This window comes from Acomys minous, assembly GCF_964271855.1.
Source record: "Acomys minous genome assembly, chromosome: 14".
Taxonomy (NCBI): Eukaryota; Metazoa; Chordata; class Mammalia; order Rodentia; family Muridae; genus Acomys; species Acomys minous.
The window spans coordinates 42989181-43006016 of NC_140496.1; the positions used below are offsets into that span (position 1 = coordinate 42989181).

The 16836-nt window shown below is 50.7% G+C and overlaps 1 protein-coding gene across 9 annotated transcripts in view; it reads right to left on the reverse strand.

Annotated features, from left to right (window-relative positions):
- Positions 1 to 16836, reverse strand: part of CACNA1A (calcium voltage-gated channel subunit alpha1 A) — a 247265-nt gene that overhangs the window by 143210 nt on the left and 87219 nt on the right. For all 9 annotated transcript variants that reach the window (XM_084756459.1, XM_084756458.1, XM_084756456.1 and 6 more), the window contains exon 4: positions 2512 to 2603. In XM_084756459.1, the coding sequence (XP_084612585.1) occupies positions 2512 to 2603 (92 nt within the window). The remainder of the gene's footprint in view (positions 1 to 2511; positions 2604 to 16836) is intronic.

A 16836-nucleotide genomic window follows, 5' to 3' on the forward strand; every position in this document is an offset into this window, starting at 1 on the left:
GAGGGGGAAGGGAGGTAGGCGATGGTCCAGGGGTGGTCCCTGGAGGCCGAGGCCAGCTTTACACCACTGGATATGGGGGATTTGGGTGTGAAGGGCCCCAGGTGAACCCTTGTCTTCACAGATTCACCATCGATGTCTTCACCTCACTAGATGCTGCATCCGCATTGGTTCGGGGTTATTTTTTGTTGCTTTTTTTTTTTTTTTAAGAGACAGGCAGTTCTAAACTTTTTAATGTAATTAATTATTGTGATTATTTGTGGAGGTTAGAGAAAAACTTTGTGGAGTCAGCTCTCTTACTCTTATGGGGGTCTTGGGGCTCGACCTCAGCAGTGTGTCACCCGCTGAGCCCTTTCACAGCCCAGCACAGTTCTAAAACTCAGGGAATGTTAGACCACTTGCTCTTTCCCTTCCCTCTTTCCTCCCTTTCCTGCAAGCTAGAGGGAAACAGAATAAGACCTTTAACTCCCCTGTTAAGCAGGTCAAATCCTGGCCACAGTCTCTGTGCTGTACACAGTCCCTGCAGTATGCAGAGGTCCCCATGGCCAGCAATGTCTTCGGACACCCACGTCTGCTCTATAAACTGGATGCCGTTTGCATAGTCTACACATAATCTGTATAATTTAAATAACTGTATAATTCAAAATAACTTTTTTTTTGAGATAGGTTTTTCTTGTTTTGTTTTGTTCAGTTGGTTTTTTTGTTTTTTTTCTGTGTAGCCTTGGCTGTCCTGGAACCCTCTATGTAGACCAGGCTGGCCTTGAACTCACAGAGATCCACTTGCCTTTGCCTCTGGAGTGCTAGGAGTAAAGGTATGTGCCAACACTGCTCAGCTTTAATGATTAAAAATGTACATTAGTGTTTTGCTTGTATGTTTGTCTGTGTGAGGATGTCAGGACCCCCAAAACTGGCATTACAGACGGTTGTGAGCTACCATGTGGTTGCTACAAGTTGAGCCCAGGTCCTCTGGAAGAGCAGCCAGTGCTCCTAACCACTGACCCACCTCTCCCAGTCCCTAAATTTTTAAATGATTTACTTTTATTTTATGTGTACAAATGTCTTGTTGATATGCATGGTGGTGTACCATCTGTGTGCCTGGTGCCCACAAAGGCCAGAAGAAGGCATTGAGTATTGTGGGAGTGGAGTTAAGGACAGTTGTGAGCCTCTATGGGGGTGCTATCATCTGGAAGAGCAGGGATTGGGGCTCTCCTTCTACCACGTGGGTCCGAGAAATGGGGCTCAGGCCGGCAAGTGCCTTTACCAGCTTGTTGGCACTAGCCTGTCACCTGCTCTTTACTTAATGGGATAGGCGCCTGCTGGACTCCTTTCCCCTGTAAAATAAACATGCTGGTGGTCAGCTGGCAAGTCTCTCTTTTTTCTTTTAATTTTAAATGTTCTTATGGTGCTGAGGGGGAAAACCATGGCGAGGCCGAGAGATATCAACTCCCCTCCAGAGAAACCTGGAGTGACTCTGATCAGTGAGGCCAATACAGTGAACATAGGGATGGGACAGTGTAGTATTGACTTATTTATTCGTGTGTGTGTGTGTGTGTGTGTGTGTGTGTGTGTGTGTGTGCGCTTAGCTACAAACAAGAGCACATGCGTGCATATGGAGGCTAGGGGTCAAAGCTTCAAATCTCACTAAATCTGGCATTCATTGACTTAGCTAGACCTGCTAGCCATGAGCCCCCAGGAGCCTGTCTCCCCATTCCCAGTGCTAGAATTGCCAACATCATCACCACACCTGGCTTTTTTGTTTGTTTGTTTGTTTTTGTTTTTCAAGACAGAGTTTTTCTGCATAGACTTGGCTGTCCTGGACTCACTTTGTAAACCAGGCTGGCCTTGAACTCACAGTGATCCACCAGCTTCTGCCTCCCGAGTGCTGGGATTAAAGGCGTGCGCCACCACGCCTGGCCTGGCTTCTTCTTCTTCTTCTTTTTTTTTTTTTTAAAAACAAGGATGCTTTGTGACCTCCCCATGGCGTGGAGCCCAGGCATGCCTGGGGGACACGAGAGCAGGAGAATATGCGGACGCTGTGCTCACTCTACTTACCTGTGAAGGACTTCCCTGAGCCTCACCCTTCTCATCTGTGCAATGGGTATACACCAACTGATGGGAGCACTAGAGCCTCTTTCTGCAGTGCTCCGTTCATGGGCACTAAATGCCGATAGTCACTACCACAGGGTCACCACCCAGGCACGAGTTCCACTTGCTAACTCTCACTCGGCCTCTTCTTTTTCAAGTGACCCTGGTCCGACTATTCAGCCATCCTGAGCCTATGTGCCCACCTATGAAACATGAGCAGAGTTTATATAATTGGTTCTAGGTGCTGAAAGAACTGTGTGCAGAACATGTCTCCCGGGAGACGACAGGTGCTCAACACATGGGTGAGACATCTTTGCTTCCAGAGAACACCCAGACCTGGTTCCTGGGAACCCCTGAGGGGGGAGTGTGCCCTGATGGGAACCGGGGGCCCCTAAGCAGAGCCTTCTAGAAGGATGGAGACTCACGCACTTGGGATTCCAGACACCAGCTTGAGTGGCCGCAGCACACGAACCGCCCTCAGTGTCCGTAGGTCAAACTCTGTTCCGACAGTGGCCAAGATGCTGCAGGAGAAAACAATAGTAAGACCCGAAAGCTAGGGCTGGGGCAGGTGGATGGGTAGTGCTATGTGGCCCTCAGCTGGGGACTGGACATCGTCAGGTCAGTTCTATCAGCTGCCAGGTGACAGTAATGGCTCCCGTCTTACGGAATGAGAGGTGACTTATACACCCCTTTTTCTTTCCATGTGTATGTGATGTATGCCTATGTGTACCCGCAGGGAGCGGGCCGACCTCTAATCCCAAGATGCTCCTGGGCTAGCTAGCCTGGAACATACAAACATACAGCAAACCAGAGACAGCAAGTGGCACCCTAGTCTCTTTTCTCTTTCTCCACTACATATTTGTTTTATATATGATAAATATGTGTCTCTACACACACACACACACACACACACACACACACACACACACACACACAAACTCATAGAGATTCTCCTGCTGCAGATTCTGCCTCATAAGTGCTGGGGTTAAAAGCATTAAACACACACACACACACACACACACACACACACACACACACACGTCTGTATGTATATATATATTTGTGTATGTATATATACACATATGTATATGTATATATACAAATATGTATATATGTGTATATATATGTATATAGATATATATATTATATATATATAAGACAGTATCATATCACAATGTAACATACTGATTATGTACCCCAAGCTGTTATTGAACGCACAGAAATCCTCTTGCTTCAGTATCTTAGGTGTGTAATTACCAGCATGAGCCGACACCACACACACACACACACACACACACACACACACACACACTAGCTCAGGCTGGCCTGATGTCACAGCCTCCTGACCATTCTGATTATGACCAACTTGGCAGTTTTCTTTGGGCTTTTTCAGATTTCCTCTGACAGGCACCATTCTATTTCTGAGCCCCACTTTGCTCTTTCTGTGCAGACAGAAGCTGCTGCTCAGTGAGAACAGAGGAGTTAAGGGTCTCTCTGTGTGGAGGAAGCTGAGAGAACCCAGTAAACACATCAAATGTCAGAGCGATGTGTACTGAGGAGAGAAACATGTCAGAGAGAGGCACGCTGGGGACAGGGATGGACAGGAAGTGATGGTTTTTACATCAGTACAGGTGCCTGCTCCTTATCATTGAGAGGAAGCAGCTCAGTGTTCTTATCCAGGTTGTGCTAGGGTTAGAGCCCCTGCCTAGAATCCCCCAGTGAGGGGCTGGGGTGTGCCTCAGGGTAGGGCCCCTGCCTAGAATCGTCCAGTGAGGAGCTGGGATGTGTCTCAGGGTAGAGCCTCTGCCTAGAATCATCCAGTGAGGAGCTGGGGTGTGCCTCAGGGTAGAGCCCCTGCCTAGAATCCCCCAGTGAGGGGCTGGGGTGTGCCTCAGGGTAGAGCCTCTGCCTAGAATCATCCAGTGAGGGGCTGGGGTGTGTCTCAGGGTAGAGCCCCTGCCTAGAATCGTCCAGTGAGGGGCTGGGGCATGGCTCGGGTGTAGAACTGCTGCCTAGAATCCCCCAGTGAGGGGCTGGGGTGTGTCTCAGGGTAGAGCCCCTGCCTAGAATCGTCCAGTGAGGGGCTGGGGTGTGTCTCAGGGTAGAGCCCCTGCCTAGAATCCCCCAGTGAGGGGCTGGGGTGTGACTCAGTGGCTCAGGTCTTGTCTAACATCCACAAAGCCCCGGCTTTCATCTCAAGTGGAGGGAGGAGAAAATAGACCAGCAGTGCCCAGCAGAAATCTGAAATTGCAGAGGAAATTTTAACTTTTCCATAATAAACAAATGAAAAAAAGCAGGTGAAACAAATCCCATAGTTTCTTCTATGCAAAGTTCAACCATTCTGTTATCTACAGACAGTGCTTCCAGGATGACCCAGGCCTATATTGAGATGAACAGTCCCCATTCCTTCTATGAAATGGTGTGGTATTTATGTAGACCTGCACACATTCTCCTATGGATTGTGTATGTGTGTGCATATGCCATAGGCCGCTTAAGATGCTGACCTTTGCTTGACACAGGAACTGTTCTCTGCTACTGCGTGAGGCATGCCGAGATTAAGGGCATGTAACACACACACACACACACACACACTTATACACACATACACAACAAGCTCTTACTTAGTAGCCCATGTTAGTCCTGGAAGTGAGGGCAATTCTCCTGCCTCAACTTCTTGAGTGCTGGGATAACTGACGTGAGCCACCATCCCCAGCTACAAATGCTCTGCCTCTGGGCTACACCCCTAGCTCCAAAATCTTCTTAATTAATTACTGTTATTTGTAGTACTGAGGCTGGGCTCCAAGGCCTGCCACTGAGATACACTTTTGACTCTTGGCTCTTTAAGACAGGGTCTCACCTTGTATTCTAAACTGGCTTTAAGCCTGTGATCTTCCTGCCTCAGCCTCCCCGGTGCTAGGACCACAAGCACAGGACACTGTACCCAGCTGGGATTGTACTGTCACAGAACCCCACCGTCTCCCTTGTCTTCTCAGATCTTCCTTAGAGCAAAAGCTAAAGTCCCCACGATCCCCGAAGCCCTAAACCCTCGGCCCCATCCCCTCCCCTCCCCCACGGCTAGTACCCACTCCACCGCCAGTGCTCCAGCCGCCCCAAACTTGTCATTATTCTTCAGAGGCACAAGAGGAGTTGAAGGCTACCTTTGAACTAAAACATACAAACAAACAAACAGCAGAATGGGGCCAGGCCAGAGCCTGGGAGGGGGCGGGGGCTGCTGATCAGCACTGGGTAAGGGGAAACGGCTGCCACTGGGTCTGAAACTGGCCCAAGGGCATCACACAGATCCAAGTGCAAGGTCCTCTGTGGCTCTTGAAGCAGGAGGCAGAAAAGAGAGAAGTGAAGACCCTCTCCCAACAGGAGCGCACACTGCCAAGGAACTCAAATCCAGGCGCAGTCATAAACTCTCAGACTTAGGATTCAGTGCTCACTGTGAGACCTCGGCCTTAGCTGGCTCAGGCCTCAGAATAGCACACGTGCTGACTTCTCTCATGGCCAGTGTGTCTTCAGCTGACTCCCAGGATGCTGGAGCTCCTGTCCCCTTACCCAATTCCCCGGAAGGGTGGTAGGAACTGGGAATGGAGAAATCAGGAGGCTGCGACCTGGGGTCTATGCGATGCGTCTTGCCCTGTGGACGGTGGGAGTCACAGAAGGTTATGGGAGCAGAGAAGGGACGTGATTAGGGCTGGCAAGGGGAAGACGAGCTTGACAGCTAAGAGGACAGATTGGTGGCGAGGAAGCCTGAGTTAGGAAGGAGCTGTGAGACCGGCCGGCGTAATGAGGGCTAGAAGTAGGACAGAGGCGGTGGCAGTACAAAGGAGGCCTTGGGTTATATATAGCTGCCATTAACGCTGTGCAGCAGGGAGCCTGCCTGGGTGCGCTGCATCCGGCCCGCATCTGAGGCTGCCAGCCGCTCACGTCCCATTTTACAGAGGAGGATGCCAAGACTCACAGAAATCAGTGGACCAAGATCTGAGTCACACCAAGAAGGAACTCGAACTCAGGACCACAGGGGCGGACAGCCTCAGGTCCGTGAACTCTCAAGGGCCTAATTGGTTGGGGAAGGGTCACGGTGGAGGACAAAAGACACTCACCAGTCATCAGAAACCTAGGGCCCAGGTTTTTGGGTAGCGCTGCAGGAGGCCACAGTGAGCAGCTGAGGGGAGAGGCTGATGGTGAGGAGGGGCAACTCCCCCAACATCCAACTGGGGAGTAAGAGATGTGTGGGAAAGGGAGGGACTAAGGTGACGCCATGGTTGGGTGTGGGTCAAAGATCTGGTGCCAACGCACATGGAAAGAGCTAGGTAAGGGGGAGGCTCATGGGGATATCAGGACCCACAGTGGCTGTGCCAAGTGGGAGATGTCCAAGTTAAAAGCCTTCCAGTAGTGCCAGGCATCGCGGCCACGCCTTTAGTCCCATTTAGGAGGCAGAGGCAGGTGGATCTCTGTTAGTTCCAGGCCAGGCTGGTCTACATAGTGAGATCCTGCCTCAAAAATAAAAAACGACCAAAGAAACACACACACACACACACACACACACACACACGTGCACACTCATGCACACACATCCACACACATACGCACACAAGCAGCCCCACCACATACACACACATACCACACACATACACCACATATATACACTACACACACGCCATACACATCACACCCTCGAGCACACACCACACACATAAACACACTCACACACTCCACACTCATGCACACATAACACACATGCCAAACACCCACTGCAAACACACAAACACTCACACACTACACAATCATGCACACACTCACACATACACACCACACCCACGCACACACTCACACCCACCCACACACCACAGCACAAATGCACATACTCTCTCTCTCTCTCTCTCTCTCTCTCTCTCTCTCTCTCTCTCTCACACACACACACACACACACACTTCAAGTAGCTTTTGTGGAGCTTGCAAGGAAATCTAAACTCTACCACTGCCATGAGAGCTTGCTTGGCTCGGCCCTTGCTGCCCTCACGAAGTGTTCTGGCCCCAAAGCCCACTTCCTTCTCTTTCAGGCATGAGAACATCGTGACTCCTGCCTCTCTTCTTCTTCACGTCCAAATTCAGACTTTTTATGCTTACAGCGGCACCGCCCCCTGCAAGGCATTGTCTCTGTTAGTCACTTCCTCTAGCCTGCCAGCTCTAGGAGGACAGGCACATCTCTTCCCTGGCAGGGTCCTGCTGCAGCACCTTACGCTTCCTAAATATTTGGCGGGTGAGCGGGACAGCATGACGAGGGACAGGGCGACAGGCTACTGAGTGTGCCTGAGCAGATGGGTGCAGTGGAAAAGGGACACCTCGAGGAGAAACACTAGGAACACAGGTGCGCCTGCGAAGGCTGGCCATCACAGGCCTCAGGAGGGTCACGGGACAGTCAAGGCACAAAGAGGATGAGGATACAGAAATAGGAGAAAAGTCCATGTGGAGCATCCCTGAGGGCCAAGGGCAAGGCGCTCTGAGAAGGGGGTCACTGGTAGCCGGAGTAGTACCAATAGGACACAGAAGACAGGGCAGTCATTCCCCGTGCCACGTTTCTAACTGAGGTGAGAAGAGATAGCTCTCAGGTGTACTTATGTACGATCTGTTTCATTGTTAATCATGAGTATGTGCCTGTGTTTGATGGTATATGCATGCGTGTGTAGTTCCTGGAGCGGGCCAGAAGAGAGCACTGGATCTCCAGGGAGCTGCAGTTACAAGCAGTTGTCAGCTGCCATTGTGGTGCTAGGGGTCAAACTGGAGTCCTTTGCAAGAGCAGCCAGTGTTCTTGGTTGCTAAGCAACCTTGCCAGTCCCTGGTGCACGCATTTACACATCCTGAAAGGACACCAATGTCAGGTCCCTTGGCTTCCAGGAGCTGGGCTGCTCACTGGTACAGCTGGCCATAAAGAGCTTCGTTTTACTGTGAGTTTACAGAAGCACACATTACTTACAAAGACAGAGTGTCACCGTAGCTCAGGCTGACACTGGGCTTCAAGTGCCAGAATGATTAAAAAAAAAAAAAACAAAACAACAACAACAACAACAAAAAACCCACCCCCCAAAACAAACAAGCTTCTGTACAACTTTTAAATATCAAACCGATTGAAATTAAACAGACTAAAAAAATTCAGCTATAGTGGCCACATGTAGAACATCCACAGCCACCGCAGGCACATGGAGCATCCGCTTCCCTGGAGAAAGTTACAGTGGCCAGTGGTGCTCCCATCCCTGGAAGGGCAGGGGTTCCCACCAGCACCTAAAGTTATGTCTGGCAAACATTAAGCACCCAATAAATGTTTGTCGAATACAAAAATGATGGAGAGGTAACGATATGCAGGTGTGGAGACAGCAGAGGGAGAGGTGGCTGACAGGAGAGATAGGAGGTGAGGAAGTTTAAGGCAAAGACTTGTAGGTTACACTAATTACTCAGCCGACTCTTCCTGCCCTCCCTTGGTGGTCGAGCATGTCCCCCAGCAGAGCGCGAGGAAACGGACAGTAATGAAAGCTTTTCTCTGGATGCCTTGCTATGGGGGTATTGGTCACACGACCCAATTACACGCATAACGGAGTCGGTTCCTGGGTACTTCTGGGAAAGGGTTTCTCCTAGAGAAGAGCCAAATGACAGGAAGCAGCCCCTCCTCTTCCTGTCCGTGGCTGATGCCTTCCTGTCTACATATGATGGCTGGGAGACATCTTGGAACTGCTGTTGGCCATACGGGGAGGGGGGCGGGACTAAGAAAAATCCCTACAGCGACGAATGGGCAGGAAGCTGGGAAGACTCCACCCAGGTGTGGCTGAGCTACAGATCCAACCACACAACCAAAAGGCTCCGAGAGAGTCTCAAAGGGTCCAAATCCAAATTCTTCTAATCACAAGCTGTGTAGCCTTGGGCTACTCACCTTGCCTCTCTGTGCCTCAGTTTCCTGAGTAAAATGGAGGAGGTAACTGCTTCCTTTATAGGTGGGAGAGTTTCTGGGATGTGTGTGAGCCTCGGGAACGCTGGCTGCCGTCTCTTCCTCCTTTGTGCTATCTGCAGCTGAATTCTTTCTGAATCTTCATCCATCAGGTGGGGGGTGTCGGGAGGAGGTCACGGTCGTCTGCTGGTTGGAAGTGGGATGTAGGTACTTCTTTTCTTCTTCCGTTCCCCGGCCCCCATGTGTGGTGCACACCCATGTGCACGCAGGTGGAGGCCAGAGGCTGATCTCCCTCTCCACTTCTTTTCCACTTTATTCACTGAGGCACTGGCTCTCCGAATGGGAGTTGGCACACTTGGTATTTGCATAAATTCTGGGGATTCGAACTCCAGACCTCATGCTTGGGGGCCAGGTTCCCAGCCCTACCAATAAGTATTAACAGAGGTGGTAATTACCTCGCACTTGTGAACAGGGTGAGGTGCATGTGACAAGGTCTTGAGGCTGAGTGACTATTAGCCGGGAGAGCGGGACAAAGAGGCAGTGAGCATGGAAAGCTGTGGAGCTGATGAGAGCCGTCACAACCCCAGCCTGGAGAAGGTGCCTGCTTTTAAGACTCACAGTCCCCGCACTACCAAAGTGAAGCCTGGGACCAATGGCTGTTTCTCACTCATCTGGCCGCCTGGCCGCTCTGCGGTTGTACAAATCCACCTGCTGGTATACACAGGACCCAAGGGTTCCCCCGACATGTCTGCTGGATGCCAGTCTTTTCTGGAACTGGCTTAAGCCAGGAAGAAAGCGCCTTGGTGGATGGATACACAGGCCTTTCATAAAGAGCTCAGTGGTGAAAATGGGGTGTGTGTTGCACGCCTTTAATACCAGCATTTAGGAGGCTGAGGCTGGCAGATCTCTGAGTTCTGGGCCAGCCAGGGCTACATAGTGAGACCCTGTCAAAAAAAGAGCTCAGGGGTAGAGGCACTGCCCACCCTCTGCCCTGTGAGGACGAAGCCAGCAAGCTTGTGCACAGGGAGCCACCTGGCCTTGGCCTTGGGTTTCTGGCCTCTCAGCGCTGAACCCTCTCTCCTACGTTAGCACTCTCAGGTAGCAGGTTTTAGTGGTGCAGCTGGGCGGAGACACCTGGCCTTTCCCCCTCCTTTTCCTGAAATCTTCAGAGTCGGAATCCGGCTGCTTGGCTCACAAAACTGCTTCTTTACCTTGGCCCTGAGCAGGGCGCCTTGCTAGTTCATTCTCCTGTGTGTCTGCTGCAGTTTAGCTCCTAGCCAAGGTTTTAAGGTTATCAGTCTTTGCAGCGGTGTGAAGACGGAATCCAGGGTGTCATCACACAGGCCGTGCCATGGCCCTCGCTGGGTGACTCGAGGCTGGCCCTCTCCTCCCGAGCCATGCTCCTAGCCCTTTCTACTCTATTTTTATACATCTGTCTTGTTAGGCAATCAATGTTGAGCTTAATTTGGGCTTGCTGGGACGCATCCTTGCCCAGTCACGTGCTGCCCTCTGACGGTATATATTTGTAACTCATATGCATGGGGTGAAGTTAGCTATCATGTGCTGTTGTCCGTTCCCACCCGGAACCGTATTTGACGAGGTGTCTGGGAGGAGCCGATGGACAGACTTTCTGGGGGTTCTCACTGGGCCTGGCTCCTACAGGAGCTTTTTTGTTTGTTTGTTTGTTTTGTTTTCCCGAGACAGGGTTTCTCTGTGTTTAAAGCCCTGGCTATCCTGGACTCACTTTGTAAACCAGGCTGGCCTCCAACTCACAGAGATCCACCTGCCTCTGGCTCCTCTGAGCGCTGGAATTAAAGGCCTGCACCACAATGCCCTGCTTAGGTGTTTTTTTGTTTTTTAAACCTTGAAGGTAGACCCTGCATGGACACTGGGCAGCCCTGAGCATGCTCGGCCCTGCAGAGGAGACACGTGACCATTGTCCTCCTCAGACCCTAGTGAGGGGCCCTGGACCGAGCTCCGCTGAACACAACTGATCCTCTGGATCGCTGGGTTTCACACCTGGGGCTCTCATCAACTGAGGGTTGAAAATGTCTTAAAAAGCACAAAGGCATGCATGTTGGGCGATGCAGTGAGCACTAAGGTGTCTGCAGTACCACATAGTGTCATGTGCTGGGCATCTTCTAAGGACGTCCGGGGGAGGATGCGCACGGGTTCTGTGAGCTACAGGCGGGCTATGCGTGACTCCAGCACTGCAGGGTTCCCTGGAGTCAATACTCTGTGGTGTGGAGGGATGGCTGTCCTCCCAGTGAGTACTGAAAATGTGGCCAACAAGGAACTGAGCCTTGAATCTTACTAAAGCGTGCATGTGTATGATGTGTATTTGCGTGGTCATGTATGTGCCATCCATGTTTGTTGGGCTCAGAAGACAAAATTTTGGAAGTGGGTTTTTTTTTTTCCTTCAACCTGGGGTCCTCCTGTGGACTGGACGCACGTCCTTCACAAAGGTAGCAAGTATCTTCCTTCATCCACGGACATCCCTTGCAGCCCACCATCCAAGCCAGCGGACCAGCATAAAGGTGTGCCGTGATGTGCGTGTGTGTGGGTTCCCTCTTGGCACAATGCCGATGTGCGCACCAATCTAGTCACTGAGTCTCCTTGTTGGCCCCATCCCAACTGCTCTCCAACAGCTCAAAAAGATGATGTTCACCACCCAACTAGTGAAGCAACGGAGGCACAGAAAGGCTAAGTAACTATCCCAAGGACACACAGGCTATGAACTCAGGATGCTCCCCTGTCAGCCCCTCCTCCCCAAGGGGTGGGATGACAGCTCTGCACCACCACCCAGGTTCAGAGCTTGCATTTTTGAGGTTCTCAGTGCCAGAAGGCCCCCTTGTTCTTCTGCCCAACCTTGAGGCAGCTCTCACTGCTCACACACCTCTGAAGCACTGCACCCACATGTAGGGAGCACTCCTCCTCTTCCTCTTCCTCCTCCTCCTCCTCCTCCTCCTCCTCTTCTTCTTCTTCTTCTTCTTCTCTTCCTTCTCTCCTTTTTTGGTAGACCAGGCTGGCCTCAAGCTCACAGTGATCCGCCAGCCTCTGCCTTCCAAGTTCTGAGATTAAAGGCATGCACCACCACGCCCGGCTTCCTTCCTTCCTTCCTTCCTTCCTTCCTTCCTTTCTTTTAAAAAAAGATTTATTTATTTATTACTATGTATACAGTACTCTGCCTGCATATACACCTGCAGGCCAGAAGAGGGCATCAGATCACATTACAGATGGTTGAGAACCACCATGCGGGTGCTAGAAATTGAACTCAGAACCTGAGCAGGCAGCGCTCTCAACCACAGAGTCATCTGTCCAGCTCCTCCCTTCATTTCTAAATTGATGAGGTGAACCAAAGGCTCTGTTTCTCTTTGAGGGCAGCTCCTGAGCCTCTCAAAGCAGAGTCTTCTTAAGTAGGAAGGGGCAGGGGCTGGGAGGAAGCAAGGTGAGTACCAGGGTTACCAAGGCTTCAGGGTACAGGTGAAGCTACTGGGTCCCAGGGTCCCGGGAGTCGGATAAGGGTGGGAGTGAGGTGGGGGAGGGAGAGAGTGTTGTGAGCCAGCCAGGAGGGGACATGCCTTCCACACAGAGGACAGCATCAACAGGGACCAGAGACATAGAGAAGACACAGTGTGGGAGGAAGATCTCAGTGTGAGGGACAGGTGTTGAGTCTAGTGCTAGTGGCCACTCCCTTCAGGAGTCGCTGAGGTGAGGGGAACAGGAGTTCAAAGCAGGTGGGAGCTGCAGAGTGAGACTCTGTTTCAAGCATATTCCTCCCCCCCCCCAAAAGAGAAAGAAACGGACAACCATATCCATAAACATTTGGCAGAGCCTTAAGGAACCCAAGAGCTTAATACACACAGGAACATGTAAAGAAATGGTATGCCAACGCCTCCCGCCATCCCACACCGTCCAAGTCAGTGCGCTTGGGGGGAAGGGATACCTGGATATAACGGGACCTGTAAACAGCAGGGCCTAGTGGGAGGTCAAAGTTCTCATGGGCCTCCCCCTAATTTTGCCAAGAGGGCCATATAGAACAGCAAGACCAGGGATTTCTCTTGTACCCTCACTCCATACCTCCTTACCCATACCCTACTATGATACCAACCACATGTGTGCAGCTGTTATGGAGGGGCCTCTTTGCCAGAGCTTAGGTTGGTATATCTTGTCCTTGGGCCTCCCAAACTGTGAACCAAAGAACCTGCTGTCTTTAGAAACTGCCAAGCGAGCCTCAGGTGTTTGGTCCTAACAGTGGCAATGGATCAATGCGTGTTGTTGTGTGCAATTCTGCAGTTAAAGTTAGTGACTTTGGTGGAAGCATCACTTGTTCACAGCCGGTGTATGGCCGTGATTCCCCACGCCCACCCTCCAGTAAGCTGTGTGGTAGAACTATACCATCTATAAACTTCATAATACTTTCCTTCCTGCTTGGGTTTGCCTAAAGGTAGGTGCTGGGACTGCATCTCTGCTTCAGACCTTGGGTCAAACTCCCAGAATGCTCTGCTTTGGCTCCTGGTTGGGTTTAGTTCAGCGCAGGTTCTGGGACTGCGTCTTTGGTTAATGTCTGGATAGGGAAGGCACCAGGAGAACGTCACGGGAGGGGCACTGCTTCCCGGCTCCCTTGCTGACCTCAGTCCCTCTTGCAGGGTTGGACCTCCACAGGGTCCCCAGAATGGAAGACTGAATTCCCTCCAGAGACCCCGATAGCCTTGTCTGTTTGTTGTTGCTGTCTGCTGAGGTCCTGTAGGGCTTACAGTACTGGGAACCAAAGGCTGGAGAATCAGGGATGAATTCTCAGTAACCCCAAAGGGTACAGACATTAAGCCGAGAGCAGGTCTTCAGGCAGAAGGCACAAGACACAGAGGAGGAGGTAGAGAATGGTGTTTCTTAAAAAATGGACTGATAGGGCATATAAGGCGGTGACAGGGGCCTCTCACTCCAGAACGCGCTTTCAGTCTCTGAGAGTTAAGAATGGACACTTTAACACAATGAGGGCTACAGGATGGTTTACAGGGTAAGGAGCCTGAAGCCAAGCTCAGTGACCTTCACACTGGCACGCACTGACTGGCTAGCCAGCAAGCCTCCCCAGTGAGGGGTCAGAGATACCCCCCTGAAATGCCAGGTTCTCTGTGTGACGCTGGAGATTGAGCTCAGGCCCCCACAAGCACTTTCCCAAGGGAATTATCACCCCAGTTTCTCTTTTTCAAGAGACATTTCACATAAGAATATTAGAGTAATAGGAACCTCTGCTTAAAGTTAAAATACGTTTGAGTTCTCTTTACTCTTCTCTCATCTGTAAACCTTTACATTTCTGAGAACTAAAAATCAAGTTCATGGGCTGGAGAGATGGCTCAGTATCTAAGAGTGCTTGCTGCTTTTTGCAGGGGACCTGAGCTGGGAACCCAGCACCCACATATCAGCTCACAATCATCTGCAACTCCTGTTCCAGAGGATCTGATGTCCTCTTTTGTCCTCCACAGGCACCTGCACTCACATGCACCTTCCCAAACAGACACACGCGCACACATATAATTTTAAAAAATATGTGTGTGTGTATATATATATATATGAGAGCCATGCTCAGGCCAAGGAAAAACATGTTCCTTGACTTGTGGGCAGGAGAGAGCCTGTGTGGGCTGTTTTTTTCATTGTCAACTTGACTACATCTGTAATGAACCAAAACCCCCCAAAATGGCTGGAGACACCTGTGACGAAAAATTTTTTTCTTAACTAAATCATCTTAAGTGGGGCGATCCACTTCTAGTTCGTATCTTTGATGTAGGGAGAACATCTTAAATCCAGCTCTTCTGAGGCGGGAAGATGCACCTCTAATCTGAGCCACACCGTCTGCTGGCAGCCCACATAAAGGACACTGCAGAAGGAATCATCTCTTCTTTGCCTGTTTGCTCTCACTTTCCCTGGCGAGTCCACTCCTTCACTGGCATCATAGCCTACTTCCTCAGTGTACACTGAAGACCAGCTCACACATCCAGCCTCACGGACTGAACAACTGGACTCTTGAACCTTCCGTTCACAGGCAGCCATTGCTGGATTAGCTGGACCATAGCCTGTAAGCCATTCTAATAAATTTCACACACACACACACACACACACACACACACACACACACAACACACACATGCACGCACGCGCGCGCGCGCGCGCGCGCACACACACACACACACACACACACACGGATGCATATGTTCTGTTCCTCTGGAGAGCCCTGACTCACACAGAGTCTTTGGGTATTCTTTGACGTATGGTTTTACCTCAGCGAGCAGTCTTAGCCTTCGCCCCTCACAAAGCTTACTCTAGAGAAGCCATAGCTGGAAACAGGAACACTAAGATAGCTTAAGTCCTTTCAACAATGTAACTTCAAAGGCCACCAAAATACGCGGCCAGGTGTACAACTTCCTTTCATAAATGCACACGGGTGTCTATTTCTCCATTAAATGTCTACACTAAAACATTTCCTGGGCTGGTAAATGTCCTCCCTGCCTAGCCTGGTGACCTCAGCTCAATTCCCAGGACCCATATGGTAGAAGGACAGACCCAACCCCCACAAGCTGTCCTCTGACCTCCACACACATGCGCAGATGGACGCACATGCATATACATGTATGTATACACACGCTAATAAAATTGAAAACCCTTTTCCTCAATAAACTGCAGCTTTGATTCAGACTGGCTCCTTTTCTTTGGGGGAACTTGAGAACCAGCTCCCCCTGACCAGAGGCTGGGGTGTGGGTGCTTCTGGGAGGACCGGGATGCTCAGGTGCCACTGCTGGCTTTGCTGGCAGTTTGGGGTGGGGTGTCTTATGGACTGTTTTCTGTTCAGCACAGAAATACTTCTCAGTGCTTTGGGATTCCTTCCTATGGCTGCATCTTCTACAGAGGGACGGGGCGATCGCTCAGTGTGATACTGAGATCACCCAGATCGAGAGACCCCCCCCCAAAAAAAAGGCCACCAGAACTCGATACGGATGAAACACACACAGGGTCCTGTATTACAGGCTCAGAGCTTCGGATCACAATCCTTCCTGACGCAGCAGGATAGGAGAGTGCCTCGGAGCTTCAGGCACAATGGGCTTATAAAGGGAAGAGGGTGTGGTGGGTCCCAGGAATGTTGCCCCTTAGGCAGGTTGGGTGGAGGCTGGATCTTCGGGGAAGTTGTGGGTCCCAGGAATGTTGATCCTTAGGCAGGTAGGTGGAGGCTGAGTCTGGAGGGGGAAGTCTTTTTATCTCAGAGGAACACTGGAAGCTGATTGTATGTAATCGCTCCAGTGCAGTTTCTGGGGACTGCTGGCAGGTGTCTAGAGGACAAGCTCTCATACAGAACATCACTAATTGCAGAATATGGAATATGGCATTAATTTTGCCCTTACATTAGAAGCTATGATGGGATGATGGTGAGGAGGCAAAATGATTAAAGAGCCTGGGCCCTGCCTCAGTAGGAAGAAAACTGCGGTGAAGCTATAAGACTCTGGAAATGTGTTTCCATGCATAGTGAAATATTCCCCGGCCACTAAAAAAGGAATGGGCTCTGTAGGAAAAGGTGCCAAGCCTGAGGACTCGAGCTATCCTCTGACCTCCAGACCTGGTGAGCTTGCAGACAGGCAGACAGACAGACAGACAGACATGGACACACACACACTCTCTCTCACACCACGGTCATCTGCACACGTACAGATGGAACTCGGGTCTTCATGACTACCCAGCAAACACTTTACCAAGTGAGCCATTTCCCCCGGCTCATCCCAGTCTAATTATTTCTTAATCGTCTCCACTGGAAACGCAGCCTCA